We start from the raw sequence: 22,062 nt of genomic DNA, 5'->3' as shown, positions 1-22,062 counted from the left end.
TAGAGGAGATAGCTTAGCTGCACTCTGCAAGGAACCATGTGGTTGACTGTTGAGAAAGACTGGCAGGGTCTTTGTGCCATCACTGCCAGGAACCAACAACCCCACAAAATTCTGATGTCTATAGTTCAAGGACAATGTTGAAAAATTGAAGATGGTTCAGAGAAGAGCCACAAGAATGAATAGAGCATTGGAAAACATGGCTTATCGTGACAGATTCAAGGAGTTCAATCTATTTAGCTCGTCAAAGAGAAGGTTAAAGGGTGACATGATCACAATCTGTAAGCACCTACATGGGGAAGAAAAATGTGATAATAGGAGGATCTTCAATCTAGCAGACAAAGCAGTTACAAGACTGAATGGCTCAAAGTTGAAACTAGACAACTTCAGATTAGAAATAAGGAACTAATTATTATCAGTGAAGGTAATTAACCACTGAAGGATTGTGATAGATTCTCCTTCACTGAAATATTTTAAATAAATATTGATTGTTTTTCTAAAAAGACATACTTTAGTTCAAAGAATTAAATGAGGGAAGTCCTATGGCCTACATTATGCAGGAAGTCAGACTAAATGATCACAGTGGTCCCTTCTGGTCTTATTATCTATGAATGTATAACAAGCTATAAATAGTAGTAATAGGTTTATAAAATGAGATTACCCTTGGTATTTACAGAGGTTCAGCATCAAGGGGACAGGAACCAAGTGTCACAAAGGCAAGCTCTGTATTAGCACCTGCAGACTAAAGGAAATTTCCCGTGGTGTATGCTCAATGTGAAATTTTTAAATAGCCATATCTATAAATCAAATCTAGATCTGGACTAAAATTAGAATCCATTACCTAAATGCATTCAATTTTTGAAGAGAGGACCTGGATTTGAACCTATCTCCATAGTTTTGGTTAAATTCAAAGTTGAAAGCGGTCCATTTTCCAGTTGAGGTTTAAATATACTTGGAAACCATTTCCGCATAAGGATGGGAGAATTCTGAGTGCACAGCTAGTCTGACAAGATTCCAACAGAGATAGTAACAATCTCAGAAGGGCAGTTCGCAAGAACAGAGTACCATCTACTCTGATTTGATTTTAACAAATAGGGAGGAACTTGTTGAGAATTTGACAGTGGAAGGCAGCTTTGGTGAAAGTGATCATGAAATCATAGAGTTCACAATCCTAAGGGAGTACAGCAAAATAGAGACAATGGGTTTCAGGAAGGCGGATTTTTGGTAAGCTCAGAGAGCTGATAGGTAAGATCCCATGGGAATCAAGACTGAGGAAAAAAACAACTAAGGAAAGTTGGCAGTTTTTCAAAGGGACACTATTAAGGGCCCAAAAGCAAGCCATTCCGCTGGTTAGGAAAGCTAGAAAATGTGGTAAAAGACCACCTTGGCTTAACCACGAGATCTTGCATGATCTAAAAAATAAAAAGAAACCTCATAAAAAATGGAAACTAGGACAAATAACACAGGATGAATATAGGCAAGCAGCACAGGAATGCAAGGGAAAGATTAGACCAAGGACAGCGTAAGCCCAGTGCTCACTGAGGAGGGAGAAACAGTAACGGCAGAGATGCCTAATGACTTCTTTGTTCTGATCTTCACAGAGAAGTCTGAAGGAACGCCTAACATAGTGAATGCTAATAGGAAGGGGTTAGTGTTAGAAGATAAAATAAAAAAACAAACAAGTTAAAAATCACTTAGGAAAGTTAGATGTCTGCAAGTCACCAGGGCCTGATGAACTGCATCCCAGAATATTCAAGGAGCTAATAGAGGAGGTATCTGAGCCTTTAGCTATTATCTTTGGAATATTATGGGAGAAAGGAGAGATTCCAGAAGACTGGAAAAGGGCAAATATAGTGCCCATCTATAAAATGGGAAATAAAAACAATCCAGGAAACTACAGACCAGTTAGTTTAACTTCTGTGCCATGGAAGATAATGGAGCAAGTGGTTAAGGAAATCATCTGCAAACACTTAGAAGGTGGACAGGTGATAGGGAATAGCCAGCATGGATTTCTAAAGAACAAATCGTGTCAAACCAATCTGATAGTTTTCTTTGATAGGATAACGAGTCTTGTGGATAAGGGAGAAGCAGTGGATGTGGTATACCTAGACTTTAGTAAGGCATTTGATATGATCTCGCATGATATTCTTATCAATAAACTAGGCAAATACAACTTAGATGGGGCTACTATAAGGTGGGTGCATAACTGGCTGGATAACCGTACTCAGAGAGTAGTTATAAATGGTTCCCAATCCTGCTGGAAAAGTATAACAAGTGGGGTTCTGTAGGGATCTGTTTTGGGACCGGCTTGGTTCAATATCTTCATCAATGACTTAGATATTGGCAAAGAAAGTACGCTTATTAAGTTTTCAGACAATACCAAACTGGGAGGGATTGCAACTGCTTTGGAGGATAGGATCATAATTCAAAATGATCTGGACAAATTGGAGAAATGGTCTGAGGTAAACAGGATGAGATTTAATAAAGACAAATGCAAAGTGCTCCGCTTAGGAAGGAACAATCAGTTTCACACAAACAGAATGGGAAGAACTGTCTAGGAAGGAGTACAGCAGAAAGGGATCTAGGGGTTATATTGGACCACAAGCTAAATATGAGTCAACAGTGTGATTCTGTTGCAAAAAAAGCAAACGTGATTCTGGGATGCATTAACAGGTGTGTTGTGAGCAAGACACAAGAAGGCATTCTTAACTTCACTCTGTGCTGGTTAGGCCTCAACTGGAGTATTGTGTCCAGTTCTGGGAAGGACATTTCAAGAAAGATATGGAGAAATTGGAGAAGGGCCAGAGAAGTGCAGCAAGAATGATTAAAGGTCTAGAGAACATGACTTATGAAGGAAGGCTGAAAGAATTAGGTTTGTTTAGTTTGGAAAAGAAAGGAATGAGAGGGGACATGATAGCAGTTTTCAGGTATCTAAAAGGATGTCATAAGGAGGAGGGAGAACACTTGTTCATCTTAGCCCCTAAGAACAGAACAAGAAGCAATGGGCTTAAACTGCAGCAAGGGAGGTTTAGGTTGGACATTAGGAAAAAGTTCCTGTCAAGGTGGTTAGACACTGGAATAAATTGCCTGGGGAGGTTGTGGAATCTCCATCTCTGGAGATATTTAAGAGTAGGTTAGATAAATGTCTATGAGGGATGGTCTAGACAGTATTTGGACCTGTTATGAGGGCAGGCAGGGGACTGGACTCAATAACCTCTCGAAGTCCCTTCAGTCCTAGAATCTATGTATCTATGAATCTTAGCTCCAATTTAGCCTTGATCCCAAAGCACAGCCTCAGTTTGGTATGGATACAACATTTTCCATGCAGTCCATTATCTTTAGTATAGTGTGGTGGTTTTGACTGATTTCAGCAAAGGTTTTGCTTGAATAAGGAGCTCAGGATTGGATACTTGGTAACTAATTTATTTGAAAATATTACTGTTCACCATATTTCTTCTAAGTCTTCTTTTACTCAATTATGATGATGTTCTAAATTTCAAAATAAAATTAAAAACATGTAATTTGTTAGCATTACAGGGGGAGAGGAAATTTAGAGAGATTAAACAGTTGAGTCATAGCTTCAAAAAAATCTGTTAAAGTCTTCACTTAAAAAAAGGATTAGTACCTAAAATGGATTATAAGAGGGAGAGGAGGAGGGGGAGAGGAAATATGTTGAAATGGATCTGCGAGTCCCCAGAAAATATAATTTTGAGGCTTAATTATTTATAATTACAATATTTTTGAATATCAAAAAGATAAGCACCAGAAAATAGTTATTAAAACAAAACATAACAAACCTTACAAATATCAGTGATCCTAGTCTATTACAATGTTGTGGTATTATCGACCATTCACTGTTTGTTGAACAGTCACCTTGAAAGTTACAGTATTTTAAAATGCACGTTTTCTGTTGATGATCTGCACTGTGGTAGTATTGGGACAATGTTGCAGTCTCGAGATAACCCTGAACAACTGGCGAGAAGGGGAAGAGAGGGAAATCTATATAACCTACATTATTAATGACTACAGACTAACCTCTTCTTATCTCCACTAACTTAAAGATGACATTGAAACTTTCAGTAATGCTTGAGTTTCATTGTTTGACACCTCTTATGATTTAAAGGCATTCAAATTATATTTTCAACCTGTGACATTAAAAATAAAAACAAACATATTGAGATTATACTTCGCCTATAAAAAGGATCATGGATTTGTTCATACCATATAATGCCACATTGTGATACTATGAACAAATAATTTAATTGCTTACTTTTTAATTCAAATATACCAGATAATGGGGGAAATAACAAAACTCTTCTAAAAGCTAGACTAATAAGGTATACATTTGTTTTAGAAGGCAGGAACCAGATGAAATTGACTCCAGGCAGAAATTGTTAAACATATACTTCACATAGGAGTGCAAACTGCTAATGACAATGGTGACAATAGTCTTGAAATATCCAGGGGCAGATTCTCAGCTGGTGTAAACTGTCATAGCTCCACTGAAATCAAGGTAGTTATGACAATTTACAACAGTTGAGAACCTACCCCCAAAGTATAGATGTTGCTACCATTTTCCAACTCAAGAGTTTAAATAGTTCTAATTTTCTGTTTCATTTCCCATTCTCTTCCTCTAGCAAAAACCCCTTATCTTATTTCTTGTGATTTTTAAAGGGGTTTAATCTGAAAATAAAACAGTGGTTTCTTGTTGAAATATTACTAGAAGCCAAGCATTCTAGGTCTGTTTAAAAGGGTCAGCAAACAAAGCATAATAGCATTTTTATTTTAAATCAAAGTGTGTTACAATATAAAGCTTTTGTGGATGCTAGTCTAACGGGGGGGAAAGGGAATAAAATTGAGTCCGATTAACTAGTATATGATAAGTCTGATTCTCTGAGTCAGGCATAACTGGGTTTCTTTTGACTCCACCTAGTTTTCAAAACATCAGGTTGAACTTGCAAGTGAAACAGAAATAGTAGTATTCAGGAACAGAAAAGTATTTTTCTACTTTGAAGGATTCTCTACTTATTCATAGGCATATTCTGCATATAAAAGTGGTGCATAACTAATTTCTAAAATGAATTTGGTTTCAGATTGTAATTTCATTGGTTTTCAATGATGCCATATTTGCATAGTGCAATGAATACAGCTATATGACACTTCAATATTATCTAGAACTGCTGGCAATCAAAAACCTCCAGAAAAATATTTGCTTTACTTGCGTAAAAATGATGATTTTAACAATAGAAATACAGGATGAAATCCTGGCTCCTTTCAGGACTTCATACATGCTGCTTATACACAACAAGCATATAAAATAAAAATATTAATTACACATACACAAATTAATTAAAATTGGTGAAAACAATTAATCTTGCAGAATGAATCTCAATAAATATGTTGCATTCATTTATATCTTTCTCCATTTTTTCTGCTAGAATAGAAAGCTCTCTGAAGAGACAACAATGTACATCCAAATATGTAAAAGATTGATGGAATGTGCTTTTAAATGTTCCTCATGTAGAATGTTTACACTGAATTTTTGCTACAAACTTTTATATTCCCTTCAAGTGCACCTGCAGCCATTCCTCCTTACAGACATGCAGTTAAGGGGGTACACACTAGGAGCCTGTTTCTTCCTTCCTCTAAAGCATTTGAAAAATGTTCCTGTTCTGACATGTACCATTGTACTTTTGAGTTTGAGTTCTGCTTACCCTCTTTCTCTCTCACTCTCCCCAACCAAAATACATCTGGGATCAGGCTGTAACACTTGTTGTCTAGCTTATACGGTATCCTTCTCAGAGTAGTCAATATATAGACAGTGGAATTAATTTCTAAATACAACTGAGTATAGAAAAATAACTTATTTTCTGAACTCCTAGCATTAACTTTTCAAGATCTGTTTTTGTCTGCTTTGGGAAGTGAGTCTAATACTCCGGGGATTCTTAGCTTTTAATATTTTTTAATTGCCTGTACTTTGGTTATTACACAGTAGATACTTTCGTCATCTAAATATAATGTATCATTGTAAAATGTTTTAAAATATGATTTCAAACCAGTGAATGCTGATTTCTATTTGCCTTTAATTTCCTCTCAATATAAGTTCATCAGAGTGTGACAATTAATTAACTTAATTAAGCTAACTTAATTATGTTCTTTCATAGGTCAATATGTAGAGCTACTCAGATTAATAGCCGAGCTTGTAAAGTTAATCTTCTTGTATAATGCAAATGATGCCAAGTCATGTATTAAATACCTTCCCAAGTAACAGATGAAATAGGACTGAGTGTATTTTAAAGAGGGGCATAGACTGTGAAAAGGTTAAATAAAGACAAATGTCTTGGATTTGTGAACATTTTAAACAGGAGTAATTCATTTTTTAAGTAATAATGTTCTTTCAAGAGGCCTAGTTTTATAATTCTGTAAGGTCATTTATAGCTTAAACCAGCATAATAAATTAACTTAAAAAGCAATTATATGGCAACATTTCTCCAGCTACCTTGTGACCTTAATGTTTTTGTTATTTAAGAAATTACATAAAACATTGCCATTTGAGGAGATCAGATAAAAAATAAGAAACTGAAGAACAGTATTTAAAGTAAGCCAAACAGTAAAATCAAATGCTTAAGCCTTAATAATTTTCAGAGTTGTATGTGCCAAGCTGCCATGTATTCCTGTTTATTCTGACAGAAGCAATCACTTCGTCATGCAAAAGGCAACACTTTCTCCTTTTTATTGATAACATTTCTTCTTAAAATAATCAAGAACCTAAGTAAACACATATCAAATATAATATAGTGCTAATTTCCTCTGTTATTAAAATGGAAAAGTATTAATGGGAAACCAAGTCATTAGACTACCACAAACACCTATCATAAAGAAATAGGACACAAGACTTATTTTCACCTTTTGAATACCAGGTAATCTGGATAGATAAATAACCTCTGCGTTAGTTTGGAACACAGGCCTGTCGGTAGGAGCCTGCACCCTCACCTGAATAGCCAGATCACAGATAACTGACAATTAAGCTTCAGGTTTAAGACCTCATTAGAATGTATCTGACTTTTGTATAAACTCAGGAAAATAGTTTAAGTGCACAGCAATCACGGTGTGGTAATTTATTACAATTTTTAAATACATTAACCATCAAAGAGGAGAAAGAAAAAAGGTAACAGCAGTGTTCCATGGGGCATGATTTGGACAGGAGTACATAAGCTGAGGAAAAGACTCCAAAGGGAAGTGGCAGAAGTACCATCACTTAAATCTTTTAAAACTAAACTAGATAAAATCCTAGAAAAAGTACTGCAGAGAACAAGCCTGCATTACCCAGGAGATGACCTGGATAATCTAATATGTCTTTTCCACCTCTAAATTCTATGCTGCTACAAAACACTGTTCTTGCTATGCCACATACAACAGACACACTGAAATTCAATACAAGTGGTTCACAGATTTTGTACAGGCCCTCTGCACAGGAGTGAATTTGTATAAGTGCGGCTAAGGATGTAATTAGAAAATAATGTATTTACACAGATATAACTAAGGACACAATCTGGCCTGCAGAAGTTTTATTACTAATGATGAAAACTAAGAAGGAAAGAACCTCACTTGACTTTCAGATCCCAGGCAGAGTTTACTAGGTTGGCAGTTTAAGAAAGAATCATCTCTATTTGTAAACTGAACAAATGTAATATGGAGATGCTCAGTCACAATCACCAGGTAACCTCACAGTCACTCTTCAGAGTGGGATAACGCTTTAAATAAAAGAACAACAAAACCGAAGTGTACAAGGGTAAATAGGTAGTCCAAGCCATGCTATGTGGATAACTCTATTTTCTTTCCAATTAACTTCATCTAAGAGACAACAAAATATTTATAGTTGAAATACCAGCAACAGTCTACTATAATTCTTCTCTTACAGGTGTTTAAGTTGACAGCTGCAGGAAACCGAAGGAAAATATTGCACTGTCTTTGAAGTAAGAAAAAAAATGAAAGCATCTGGTCTATTTACAAGGGCAAGAGTCAAGGTACTGTACTGTGTATGCTGCTTAACATTTTCTTGCATGTCCTTGTGTGCATGAATTATTTTTGCCCCTTCCGATTGTTTATTCTTCGTAACCTAATGGAGGCCCTTGAATTATTTTCTGACCTGCATATGACAGATATTTATCAAAATAATAGTTATTTAGTGTCTTTCTGGTGTTACTGAGGTTAAGAGGATGGACAAGGTATCAGAAAAGTATTGCTACACATTTTGCCATAGCACTCCCTTTGATTCAATGTGAATATAAACAAGTCACATTTCACTTTGTTTAAAGGCAAAAAGCCTACACAATAAAATAAGATTGGATATTAGGCTCTGCTGATTAAGTTGACAGGTTTGGGTTTTTTGAAAGCTCTTTTAATGCAAGCTTTAGAATCTACTGAAGCTCTAAGAGGCAATGGGACTTGGAAAACAAATTTTTATTTAAAGATCAAGGGGTGGAGAGTAGTGAAAAACAAAAGAAAATGTCAGCTGCCATTTGTGGTCATAAAAATAAGGGACATTCCCTTTGCTCATATTTGAAATAATGTAGAAGTCTCCTCTAGCCTTTAGAAGACAAATGGAATTATTTTAATGGCTGGCAAGACTCTTGCCAACATCCATAATCCTTTTAAACTACCTGTAGAGTACTTATGAGTAATAGCAGTTGACTTAAGTACAAAACACATCTTTCCCCATAAAACAGAGCACTATACTACAGCAGTGAATTACTGATGGAAAAAGGCTACACTCTATCCAGATATGCTGTGAGCAATGAATACCTAATAGTTCAGAAACAGATTAATGGGCATGTATTTTCATCTTTTCTTAGCTCAGTATCTCGAGGCTTTGTTCAGTTTTGGTAGTTTTAGCACTGCAGTCAGAAAGCAAATCAGATACAAAGGCAATATGCATGCTTGCATTCTACAATATCATCATTCTACATTTTACCTAAAGGCTCAAAAACATACTTTTCGCATCAGACCTAAATGCCATGAACTCGTAAGATTCTGGTGGTTGAATAAAAGGAAAAGCCTAGCATGGCATTTTATCTGAATCGGTATTGCTTTCCTAACACATACATGCAGGAAGAAGAGCTCTGTAAGCTTCTAGGCCCACACTAGTACAATGTGATAAATTGATTTGCTTCAGGATTGTCAAAAGAAGCTATTAAACATACCTCATTTGTTTCTATTTTACTTTCAATTGAAGAATGAGATATTTTAATGTGATTTTTTCTGAGGCCTGGGTTTAAAGGAACCAACAGACAAAGACAGGATTTTCTTCTTATTCACCAGCTTATTAAAAACAGAGTGTACCAAGTGAAGTTTGAAGTGATTAGGTTGATAAAATTCCTGTATTAAACACTATCATTGCAAGAACTTCATGAAAGATAACACGCACCAGAATACAATTTAATGGAAAGCAAATATTATTCCCAATTCTCTAGGAAAATGATGATTAAGCAATGCTGAAGTTAAGGTTGCGCACATAAATTCTTCCCCTCTTGTGTACACATTGAAATATTGTCTTTAATTACACTATCACACACTTTTTCTCAAACAACAGAACATAATCAAACATTACCTAAATACCTCAGCCATAAGTGGCTAGTCAGTTTACTTCGAAGCAAATTTAGCTACCCATGCAACTACTACCATCACTCCTAATGAGTTTTGCCAAAAATCTACTGAATAAAACCTGATTTTCAAACTCAAGACAGAGAAATCAAAACCAGTTTCTTCGGGGCTAAGACTAGGGAAGGGTTATTTCCATGTAAAGCAAACTTTAAAATGTCAGGCTATCAGCTCAAGGATTATTCAAAATCAGGATGCAAGAATTCTTTTTTATGAGAAAAGGATATTTTGGTCTGTATTTCTGTTAAACATTTGGAAAATAGCCCTGCTCCAGTCAGTTTGGTGTAATTCTGTGGACTATTGAATTTAGTGTGCAGCTAGGTTAGGCATACTTGCATGCATAATATAGACATCCTAAGGTGTGCATTTTGTGGGTTTAGTAAAAAATTCTACTGTGCATGCTTACTACATGAATTATAAAGATATGACCTAATTCGGCAGCTGGATCTGCCTACATAAAATCCTGTTGAAGTCAGCTCGGCTCCACATGGGTGCAAAGGTCTACTACCCATGCAGATCAGCTTGCAGGATCTGTTGAATCCAAATTGGTTTTCCTCAAAACAATGAAAGACACTGCTCCTCATCCCATATTTCATCCTTTAAACCTCAGCCACGTGGACCGTAGGCCAGTCACTATATATAAAATGAGAAAAGTGCCATTTCCCCACTTTCCTCACATAAAAGCAGCTGAACTATAATTGCTTCAACTTTAAAAGAAAAAAGAAAGCTGTCATGCAGAGAATAAGCATGAGCATATTCAGCAAGTTACAGGTGAGTGAAAAGAAAGTCTGGTGTTATAATGGAAACAGTTATATAATCTTAACTCCAGCAGCTCTTCATTATAATAAAGCAGAAAACTTCCTATGTGTTTAGTATGGATTTTGTGAGTGATATGAATGTTGTGAGTATAATAGTATTATAAAACAACTACAAATTTTAGATTATTTTATTCAGAAGTGCATAAGTGTTGAAACTACAGAAACAACATATCCTTCTAACTTAAAAAAAACTGCTTTACAGTATCATGCATTAACTACAATGTTTCTGCATCCCATGTACTATAATCTACAGTAACTGCCTTAGTCCCTCATGTCATACAAACAACAGGCAAAAGCACCAAACTGCAAAGACGTTATTAACTTTTTATGATTATTTGTGTTGTGGTAGCATCCCAAGCCCTAAATAAGGTTCAGAACTCTATATTATCTATGCACTGTAAACATAAATGTGGACATGGCCATTACCACAAAGAGATTACAATCTAATTTGAAAGAAGACATGAGTATAGTAAAGATCATGAGGGAAGAAGGGTAGGATGGGAGCAGATCCCACCTTGTCCTTCTATTCACCCAGGGTGAAGCTCTTTGAGCAATCAGAGAGAAAGGGAAGCTAGGAATTTTGCTGTGAGTTCTGTTAACAAAAACAAAACCAACAAAATAACACCCTCCCAGAAAACTACTCTGATAGTCCAACTGAAGCCACACACGCTACAAATATTAGAATTAGCAATAAATTACAAAAGCAGCAAAGAATCCTGTGGCACCTTATAGACTAACAGACGTTTTGGAGCATGAGCTTTCGTGGGTGAATACCCACTTCTTCAGATGCATGTCAAATAATTCCCAAGAATATTGGATTCAGATTGGTGTATCTGAAACAAAGACACATCATTGGCAGATGAAAATTCTAGTTTATAGAAACTAATCTGTAACTTTTAGGCTGGGATGTTTCACCGTTTGTATTCACCATGAACTGTTTTCTTCCTGCCTCCCTCAATCCCTGCCTCCCTCAATTCTGACATCCCTCTTTTTGATCACCATCTTCATTACTTCTCACTTGCTCTCCCCCAGCTCCTGTTAATGCCATACTTTTGAAACCTTCAGCCTATTAAACATTCTGATTTCTCTGTTTCCCTCTTCTATTTCCATCTCTTTGGGTGATTACATGTTTTTTTACCTGTCTTCCTATCAGCACCTTATGGGCCACATTCAGATTGTACACAAATTACGGTATATATTATTCCTTGATAAAATGGTATATGTCACTCTCAGTATTACCTGGTGTAATTCACACAGTGACAGTGTTGCAGTGAGAAAAGTCAACTGAAAGGATTGTTAATGAAGATGTAAGATAAAGCAGTGCCTCTCAGACATGTTTCCAGTTAGAAATAATTCTATGATTCTAAGGCCTTCCATGTGTAAGTCACATTAATTTGCATTCACAATGAGTTACCAATGTACAACTGACACCAATTATATCCTGTTGTGGGCTTGGAATTAGGCAAGATACTGTTGTTCCTCTCCTCTTCTACTCAGTCCTCTGTAAACCCAACCCTAACTCTCTCCCTGTCTCACCTCTCTCTAGTCTTGCTTATGCTATAGTGAGCATCTTTGAAGACAGTCTCATTCCCTCACAGGCTGCCTATATGTTTGTCCTTCCCTTGTCCAGCTGGCTAAACAATATAACCCTCAATTAGTTCTAAAGCCTTAACATCATTTCTCTGTCTTCCATCCCTCTCCTTGAACTCACTAGGGTACCTCTCCCCAGAATTTCAGACTTTTTCAAGGACAAAATTCATATAATTATCCATCTTCCCCTTCTTTTTCTTTTTTCCTCTTCCTCTCTCTGTCATCATTCACTCCTTTCTCTGAAACCCATCTTTCCCCTCCTGTCCACCGCTAATCTCATGACATGTACTCTTAATCTTGACCTCTCCATTCGAGATATGTGCCAGAGAAACATCGAGAAACTGTGCCAGAATCAGTGCCAATCACTGGAGTAAACTGGCAAAGCCAGAAATTAGGAGCCAGAATTTATTAATATTAATAGACCAAGCTATTCTCTGCTATTCAGATCATAATAGAGAATTATTAGTAATAATCTGTATTATATTGTCCTGAGATCTGGGGGTGGGACCACTTAGGTGGGCTAAACTGACCATCATAATTTAAGATCTAAAAGTAATGGTATTGCCAGAAAATAAATGGGGTAAACCGGTGATCTCACTTAAGACAGAATGGTAATAATTACTGAATGTCCTGTGGTAAAGAACTCTGTTCTTTTTTGCTGGACATAGTGACAAAACTATCAGGGAGAGCAGGATGTTCCAGAATATATTAAAATAGCTCTAAAAATAGCACCAGGAGACTAAAGAAAGGGCCCAACATTAGACAAACCATACTTCCCTTGATACTGAACGGCAGAAATTCTATGTCTTTCTTTATGAGGACTCTAGCCAGAAAAAAACAGAAAGGAGTAGGACTGGTTTCAAGATAATGACCACTTCATTTGATAATGTTTCCTGACAGGTCTATAGTAAGGAAAGGAATAATCTAAAACTCTTAGGGGCTCTCAGGAAATAGAAAATTAAGGTTTCTCCTCATGGGCTGAGGTAGTACCCCTATTTCAGTAAGACATTTTGAAACTGGAAACAGTCATCCCCTAAAAAGATGTTTCCCAGTACAGGACAGGGTCAGGATTTCAAATTTTACAGAAAGCTTACTTCCCCTGTTATGGAACGGTACCCATGATGTAGGTTCAGAGACAGAATGAGTCTTAGGACATATGGAGTTCAGTCACAAGTTGGCACCTGCAGTGTGGACTCTGATGCTGTCTTTTTAGAGGTGCTGAGGGTTCACTCAACTGCTGTCTTTTGTAACATTTTAGCAACATTTCTATAATTTGTCATGCCATAAAAATCACATAGAAAGAGAGACCAGAAATGCCAAGTTGTCAGCCACATAATCAAAGAACCTTTTAGGAACTCTATCTACGGTACATTCTTTTGTAGGAAAAATCAAGTAATGGCATTCAATAGGTAGGGAGGATTTCCTATCCAAGCGGGAGCTACTGCTGAGCTGACTTTAGGGACTGAGGACCAAGGCTTTATCATAGCAGCGGGGAGCCTGGCCATATGAATAGACCATGTACATAGTATATGGTGCCAGCCAGGTGTTCTTAATGAGGGCTAAAACAGATTCCTTTCCTTACAAATGAGGGAGAAATTCCCTTCAGATCATGGCCAAGGTAACCTAGCCAAGTTTACTTCTGAGAAGTTTGGCGATAGCTTTACATAAACAAAAATCCTCCATTTCTTCTGACTTCCCCAGGGTTTGAAGGAATTCTTGCAGCCATGAATGTATGAGAAATAAGGAATGAGCAAAATATTTTCAAGTATTCCTGGAAAGCTTAGTCATTCATTATGAGAGTCTCAGTTAACAGTAGACAGAATGGGCTTAGCTAATGGACAGCACTGGTTGAGGCCCTAGGCATTGCAGCAGGGCTGAGATCTTAGGTGCCAGGGACACAGTGTGGAAGGGTCAGCCTGACCTCTAGCTTTAACAAAGGCTTTGCTATAAGTAAAGTTAAGACCAGGCATGAAAAATTGCAGTAAACCTATATACCCAACATAAATTTAGGAATAGAATAGAGACAGCATGTCCTACCTCTTCTGGATGTTTCTGTGCCACCGCTACCAGCTCTTCAGAGCTGCTTCTTGAGGTAGAGGGTACCACATTACCTGAGGCCTCTGAGACCACTTCATTTGACGGTTCGGAGTCCTGAGGGCAACAGAGACAAATAGACCCCTCAGACGTGTATTGAAGTGGTACTCCACAAAAGAGAGACTTTTTAGAGGTACTGTGGTCTGAATACAGGCATGGAAGTCTGAAACTCCTAAGTCCTAAACACCTTCTAACCTGGCCAGGTCATTTAACTTCTGTCTCAGTTTTTTTCCATCTATAAAATGGGGGTATTACATACCTTACACAGAGTATTGTAAGAATTAGTAAATGTTTGTACATATTTGAAGATATACAGTTCTATATTAGTATTAGTATTATCTTCTCTCCTGCCTTCACCTTCCTTTCATGTGGAAAGGAAAAAATAATTTTCTTCCGAATTGAATGAGTAGAGGCATGATTCTGCAATCAGCTGGGAGCAAGGCAGAACAAGAACTGAAAAACAAGGCACTTAAGAGGTAATTATTAAGTATTGCTTAAGTTTTCAAACACAATCTGACTAGTACTTCCACCTACCAGTGAAGCAGAGAACTTGCCAATTGCATCCTAGTTGCCTGTATTATTTAAAGCTTAATTACACATATTTAAGCATTAGAGAAAACAGACACGTGTACACTAATAACCACAGGTGTTCTGACAATCAATAAATACCATTAAGGACAGAATTTGTCCCTCACTTTATGTCACTACTGAGTTTGATCCAAAAATTCCATGGGAGCTGTGGTTCACTTTTATTAAGTTTGAATTTGGCCCAATAGATTTAGATAGGTGTAACTGAAAAGAGAATCTGGTCCATTTCATTTTTCTTTTGTTTTTAATGAATGCTCTCAAATCTAGCACTAGATCCAATAAACATTTCACCTACTGTATAATCCATGTCATCCAAATCCCATGCAAATCTGTTTTGTGGCTCATTGAAAGCTGATGTAGAACATAAAACTGTGCACAGTTCTTACTGAATCAGTCCATCAGATGCTTTAACAATTCAGTATTATAATTAGCAAATGCACAAGTGATGCAATAAACATGGAAAGATGCTGAAAATATAAAATATAAAGTAGGAAGATAAAACAGATATTAAAGTACAAAAAGAAAAAATGTCAAAAGGACTTGTGTATCACATGTTTTATCCACTCAGTAGTCTCAGGATCAGCAGTGTGGAGTCTGGATAGACTAGCATGAGATGAGCAGTCATTTAATAGATGTGCAGGATCCTCAATTGCAGCTACAAAGGGCTGTTCCCGAGTCCCTGGGTGTGGTCATTTGCCACACACCTCGCCAACGAGCATATGAAACAGTTAAGCCTGCATCAGACTTCAAACAGTTTGAAGCCAGCCAGTCTCTTATGAGACTGAATGATGAGGAAGGAGATTTTTTACAGATTGAGCAGCTTGTTCCCATTCTGTTTGGCAGCATCCGCCATAGATATGGTTGATATCGTAGTCTAGATAGGTCTTCCGCTGATGAGTCAGTGGCAAAGCATTTCCTATATATATTTGAAAAGTGGAAGTTGTGGCATTTCTTGGATTTTGTCAAGGAATTTCTTTTCTGCAATATAACCCTGGATGTTAGGAGGCAGGATATTAGAGAGAACTGGTAGCCAGTGAAACTTTTTTTGGTGCCATAGGTCCTGTTATTCTCATTGTTTGATTCAATTTTACATCAAATAACTGTGTGGGGAATTTAACCACACAGCAGCACAGTACTCTCCAACTAAGCAGTGCTCTAGCACTGAGTTACACAGTGTTTACACAATTCCTCAGTCGAGACCCTATGCTTATTTAAGAGGCCATTTCTGCATGTAATCTTCTGATTAACCTTGGTGAGATGGTCCTTGTAGGTGAGTTACTCCTACATATAATGGCTTTGGGCCATGTGTCTGTCATTCTCCATTCAGGAAGATATTGAGTTCTCGATGTCGTGGCATGGTTGAGATGGAAGCATGACAGCATTGTATTTGACCCAGTGGGCTTACGTCTCCACTTCTTGCATTAGCTACTGATTGCTGCCATATTCTGATTTAGGATGTCCTCAAACTTTTTGAAATCTCTCTCTCATGAAGCAAAGTAGATGTAATCTGCATACTGAATGGCCTTGCAATGGTTGGAGGCAGGTTATTCATAAATATATTGAAAAAAGTTAGCACAAAAACATATCACTGAGAGTCTGTTTTTCTGAGTCCTTCAGCTTCCTTGACTATGGGACGCTGTTCCAGAAAGAAGGTCTGCTGGGAGGAGATGGGGCCCACTTAACCAAGAAGGGGAAGAGCATATTCACGTACTGATTTGGCTACATAGTGAGGAGGGCTTTAAACTAGGTTCAAAGGGGGCAGCTGTTGACAAAAGCCAACAGCTAATCATAAACAGAGGTTTAACTGTTGGGCAGGGGGACACGGAAAATTACAATAAGGTTATAGGAGCAACAAGAGGGAAATAAGTGGGGGAATGTGCTCATCATCTTACATGTCTATACACAAATGCAAGGAGTATATGGAATAAACAGGAAGAACTGGAAGCATTAGTGCATAAGCTAAATAATGACTTAATTGGTGTCACAGAGATTTGATGGAATATGTCTCATGACTAGAATATTGGTTTATTCAGGAGGGGTAAAAACAGAGGAGGGGTGGCACTATATATCAAGAATATATACTTGTGCTGAGGTCCAGAAGGAGGTTAGAGGCAGACCAGTTGAAAGTTTCTGGGTAAAGACAGAAGGGGTAAAAAATAGGGGCGATATTAAGGTAGGTATGCACTATAAACCATCAACTTATGAAGAAGAGGTGGATGAGGCATTTCTAGAATAAACAACTGAAATATTCAAAATAAAAGACAAGGTAGTAGTAGGGGACTTTAACTACACAGGAATCTGTTGAAAAGTAACATGGCAAAACACCACATTCCAGTAAGTTCTTAGTATGTATTGAGGACAACTTTTTTCTTTGAGAAAGGAGAGAAGTAACCCAGGGGACAGACAGTTAAGACTTGCTTGTGATCAACAGGGACTAATTGATAGCAAATCTGAAGGTGGAAAGCAGTTTGGGTGAAACTGATCATGAAATGATAGATCCTAGACAGATATATATTCTAGATAGATTCTAAGGAAATGAAGGAGTTACAGTAGCAAAATAATGACAATGGAATTCAAAGATGCAGACTAACAAAATCAGAAAATTGGTAGGTATGGTCGCATGGGAAGAAAATCTAAGGGAAAAGCTGTTCAGGAGAGCTGACCGTTTTTCAAGGGAACAGTATTAAAGGCACAACTGCAAACTATGCTAATGTGAAGAAAAGGTAGGAAGAGGCCAATATGGCTCCATTGGGAACTCTTTAATGACTTGAAAATAAAAAAAAATCCTAAAAAAAGTGGAAACATGGACAAATTGCTAAGGAGAAGTATAAAAGACTAGAACAAGCATGTAGGGGCAAAATCAGAAAGGTTAATACACAAAATGCCTGCACCCAGCAAGGGACAGAAAAGGCAATAAGAAGAGTTCTATAAATACATTATGAGCAAGAAAAAGAAAAAGGAAAGTGTAGATCCTTTACTTAGCAGGGAAGGAGAGTTAATAATGGATGACATCAAGAAGGCTGACATTTTTAAAGCCTGTTTTGTTTCAGTTAAGGTTAATGGTAACCAGATACTTAATACAATTAATATTAACAACAAGGAAAAAGGAATGCAATGCAAAATAGAGAAAGAACAGGTTAAAGAATGTTTAGATAAGTTAGATGTATTCAAGTTGGCAGGGCCTGACAAAATTCATTCTTGAGTACTTAAGGAACTAGCTGAAGCAGTTTCAGAACCATTGGCAATTATCTTTGAGAACTCATGGAGCACCGTTGAGGACTTGAGAAAAGCAAATGTAGTACCTAACTTTAAAAATGGGAATAAGGAGTGCCAGGAATTACAGAACAATCAGCTAACTTCAATATCTGGAAAGATACTAGAGATACTGGAACAAACTTTTAAATAATTCATTTGTAAGCACCTAGCAAATAGTAGGGTTATAAGGAATAGCCGGTATGGATTTTTCAAGAACAAATCATGACAAACTAACCTACTTTCCTTCTTTGGCAGGGATACTGACCTAGTGGATGGGGAGAAGAGTAAATGGGATATATCTTGATTTTAGTAAGGCTTTCGACACAGTCTCACATGACATTCTCATAAGCAAACTAGAGAAATGAAGTCTAGATTAAATTACTGTAACGTGGGTTGAAACAACATACTCAAAGTGTAGTTATCAATAGTTCTTTGTCAAATTGAGAGAAGTATCTACTGGTGACCCTCAGGGTCAGTCCTGGTTTTGATACTACTCAGTATTTTTATTAATGACTTGGATAACGGAGTGGAGAACACGCTTATAGAATGTGCAGATGACACCAAGCTGGGAGGGGCCGCAAGCACTGTGCAGGGCAGGATTAGAATTCCAAACAACTTTGACAAATCAGAAAATTGGTCTGAAATCAATAAGATGAAATTCAATAACGATAAGTGCAAAGTACTATGCTTGGGAAGGAAAAATCAAATGCACAAGTACAAAATGTGGACTAATCAGCTAGATGGTAGCACTGCTGAAAAGGATCTGGGGGTTATAGTGGATCACAAATTGCATACGAGAAAACAATATGATGCAGTTGTGAAAAAGGCTAATATCATTCTGCAGGATTTTAACAGAAGTGTTGTACATAAGACATGGGAGGTAACTGTCCTGCACTTCTCAACACTTGTGAGGCCTTGGCTGGAGTAGTGTCCAAGTTCTGGATGACACACATTAGGAAAAATGTCGATAAACTGGAGAGAGTCCAGAGGAGAGCAACAAAAATGACAAAAGGTTTAGAAAATCTGACCTATGAGGAAAAGTTAAAAACCTGGGCATGTTTGGTCTTGAGAAAAGAAGACTGAAGGGGAACCTGTTAACAGTCTTCAAATATGCTTAAACTGTAGCAAGAGAGATTTAGATTAGATATGATGGAAAACTTTCTAACTGTAAGTGTAAGTTCTGGAATAGGCTTCCAAGGGAGTTTGTGGAATCCCCATCTTTGGGAGGCTTTTAAGAACAGGTTGGACAAGTACCTTTAAGGGATGGCCCCTTCTAGCCCCACATTTCTATGATTCTGTGTATTCATCTTAGCTATCTTAGCTTAACTAGCATGTCTTGGTATTTGTCTGTTTTGAAGCATCATTTCCTAAGTTATAATAACCCTGCAGTCAGGTAATCCTATGTGAGGGAGGAACTCTTGAAAATAAAATGCAGATTTACTAACATTACTCTTTGGTTTATCCTCCAATATATATGTATCTACATTAGGCTGGTCAAAATTAAAAGCACTTTAAACACCTCCACTAATTGATATTGTGGCTTTGATAACTGCGGCTTTGATAACTGCATAGATAGCAACATTTTAAAATATGGAACAATTCTATAAATCTGCGCCAATTGTACTGTGTTTGTTACAGGGGCGGCGCTAGACATTTCGCCGCCCCAAGCACGGCAGCATGCCGTGAGGGCGCTCTGCTGGTTGCCGGTCCTGCAGCTCCGGTGGACCTCCCGCAGTCGTGCCTGCGGAGGGTCCACCGAAGCCGCGGGACCAGCGGACCCTCCGCAGGCAAGCCGCCAAAGGCTCCCTGCCTGCTGCCCTCCCGGCGACTGGCAGAGTGCCACCTGCCGGCATGCCGCCCCAGGCACATGCTTGGCATGCTGGGGCCTGGAGCCACCCCTGGTTTGTTATAATGCTCATTACAAAAGTTATTTTAGACGTCATCACATAAAACACAGAATATGTACTTTTGATATGCCACTTTCCTTCTCTCTAGAGCCACTAATTGCAAGGATATCAAGCAATGCATTCTTGGAAATTGCAAGCGGAGATGCTCATTACTGACTTTCTCCAATATAATGACCTCTAGAAAAAATAAATTCAAGTTTTATGTTGACATAGTGTTTGCAGTTTAGTCCAATACATCCATTTGAACTCCCTGAACATATACTCAAAAGGCAAGAGGTGAACGGTCTGGGACAAACACTCCATTCACATTTTTGCTCATCACCAGATCCTTTGTAATGCTTTCAGGGAGGGCTATTTATATGTTGTAACTACCCTTAGGATTGTTTCCTATGTTGGTGTTCTCTGATTTAAACACAAACATAAACAATAGAGAGCAACATTCAGACCCTTGTAACTAGAAAAGAGAAAACAAGAGAAAAATGGCATTGGGTATTTTTATATATTTATAGTAGTCCATTTAAAACTGATTTTCAGTTCCCTGGTTTGAGAAACAAGATCTGACCATTCCAGTGTCGGGATCATGGAATGTCTGAGGTGAAGGAATGAGTAGCTGGGAGTGTGTTTATTATTATTTTTTTTCCATGGAGGTTGGAGAGCATGACAGAAATCTTTAGGACTGCAAATAAGCCTCCTTTAGGGTCTCTACAGGCAAATATAAATGTTTTGTTGAATCCCTGTAGGAGAAGCAGGACACTGAGCAAAAAAATTACAATAGCAAGATAAAATATGGTTCTTCAGTCCATTGCCTCCCTTTCTTTACCCAACTCTCTTAATGGCTTACAAGTAGAGGATTTGAATAACCTGTCCCATTCTATATCCTACCAGCTTAAACTTCAGTGAAGAAAATTTACGCTAAGCATCACGAGGATCTTTTATAAGAACAACTAGAGGAGAAGCTACTAGTGGAGAATGTAGAATCCCATCAATGAGAATATTAAGTTAGTCTAACACCCATCCCTCAGGGAAGGTTTAGAGATACTAATACCAGTTGTGTAACAATGCAAGGGGAAGAAAAACTAGCGAACCCAAGAAGATGTGCCTTCCAATTCAAATATTTCTTTGATACATATAAAAGCACTGCTCTCTCAACCTACCACACTCAACTGCTCAAAGACTTTCAGTAGCAGAGTGGCTGAATATGCTGAGGAAAACTACAAAGAGCAGTACCTATAGCACAGTACTAAGTGTTTGCTTTCCTTCTTTGCCTCTATAGCACAATAGGATAACTGACTGGGTTGGGAGCCCTAAGCACGAATATTTTGCCCCCCTCGCCCCATCACATAATAAAGAGCAAATAGGAAGCCCCCTTGAGCTGCTTGGGGCCCTAAGTAATTTTTAGTCTGCTTATACCTAGTGCTGACTCTGTTTCTGCTCAAATTGGCTACTGGCTAATCTCCTCCCAGTGGCTCTCTCGGAGTGACTAGTCTATGCTAGGCTTCTGACTCCACTGGCAGCAGACTGACCTGAATTGCTGCTCTTGCTTGTGTCTTCTTTGAAGACCAGACAGCTAATTAGTATGATTGCCAGTCAATTAGTTTCCTCTTCCATTTTGGGAGAGAGGAGTTGCTGTTTTCAGACTTGTGCCTTTGGCAGCTCAATGACTGTTTGCAGCAGCAAGATCTTCCCTTCCTCCGTCAGAGCAGAGGACTGCAGCTTCTGTTGGAGAGAAATGCTGTTCTTGGGCAGGCTGCTTGGTCCAGGTGACTCCTATCTCCCTAGATTTTGCCTGTCATTTGCGTCCCAATATATTATTTAATTTGGTGCCACTAACTGTGGTGAGGTTAGTGATGCAATGTTGTTATTACTAAGAAATGTGGGGTAAAAATAACAAAAAAATATGATTTAAAAATAGTGTCCTATAGCTCTGAACAAGTCAAATACGACAACAGATGTGGGTAATATTAATATTTCAGACTCCTATAGTTCATATGATGTTGACTCCCAAATACCAAGCTAATCTGAATATCAGCTATGAACTCCTTTCCCAACAGGGCCAGGATTCCACAGATTTTCCTCTCCTAGCTAGTATGGAGCACCTCCTCTTGCAAAACACAAAGAACTCAACAACAGGTTTGGGCCACTCTTCTATATAT

General features: G+C 37.9%; 1 protein-coding gene across 5 annotated transcripts in view; it reads right to left on the bottom strand.

The window, feature by feature from the left end:
• Positions 1-22,062, bottom strand: part of PHF14 (PHD finger protein 14) — a 281,202-nt gene that overhangs the window by 37,914 nt on the left and 221,226 nt on the right. For 3 of the 5 annotated variants that reach the window (XM_050938592.1, XM_050938594.1, XM_050938593.1), the window contains one exon: positions 14,103-14,216. The exons of the other annotated variants lie outside the window; for them this stretch is intronic. In XM_050938592.1, coding sequence (XP_050794549.1) covers positions 14,103-14,216 — 114 coding nt within the window. The remainder of the gene's footprint in view (positions 1-14,102; positions 14,217-22,062) is intronic. 5 annotated transcript variants of the gene reach the window in all.

Source organism: Gopherus flavomarginatus, chromosome 2 (genome assembly GCF_025201925.1).
Source record: "Gopherus flavomarginatus isolate rGopFla2 chromosome 2, rGopFla2.mat.asm, whole genome shotgun sequence".
Classification (NCBI taxonomy): domain Eukaryota; kingdom Metazoa; phylum Chordata; order Testudines; family Testudinidae; genus Gopherus; species Gopherus flavomarginatus.
The sequence above is the reverse complement of the archived record's forward strand: the minus strand, read 5'-3'. Positions and strand labels throughout refer to the sequence as shown.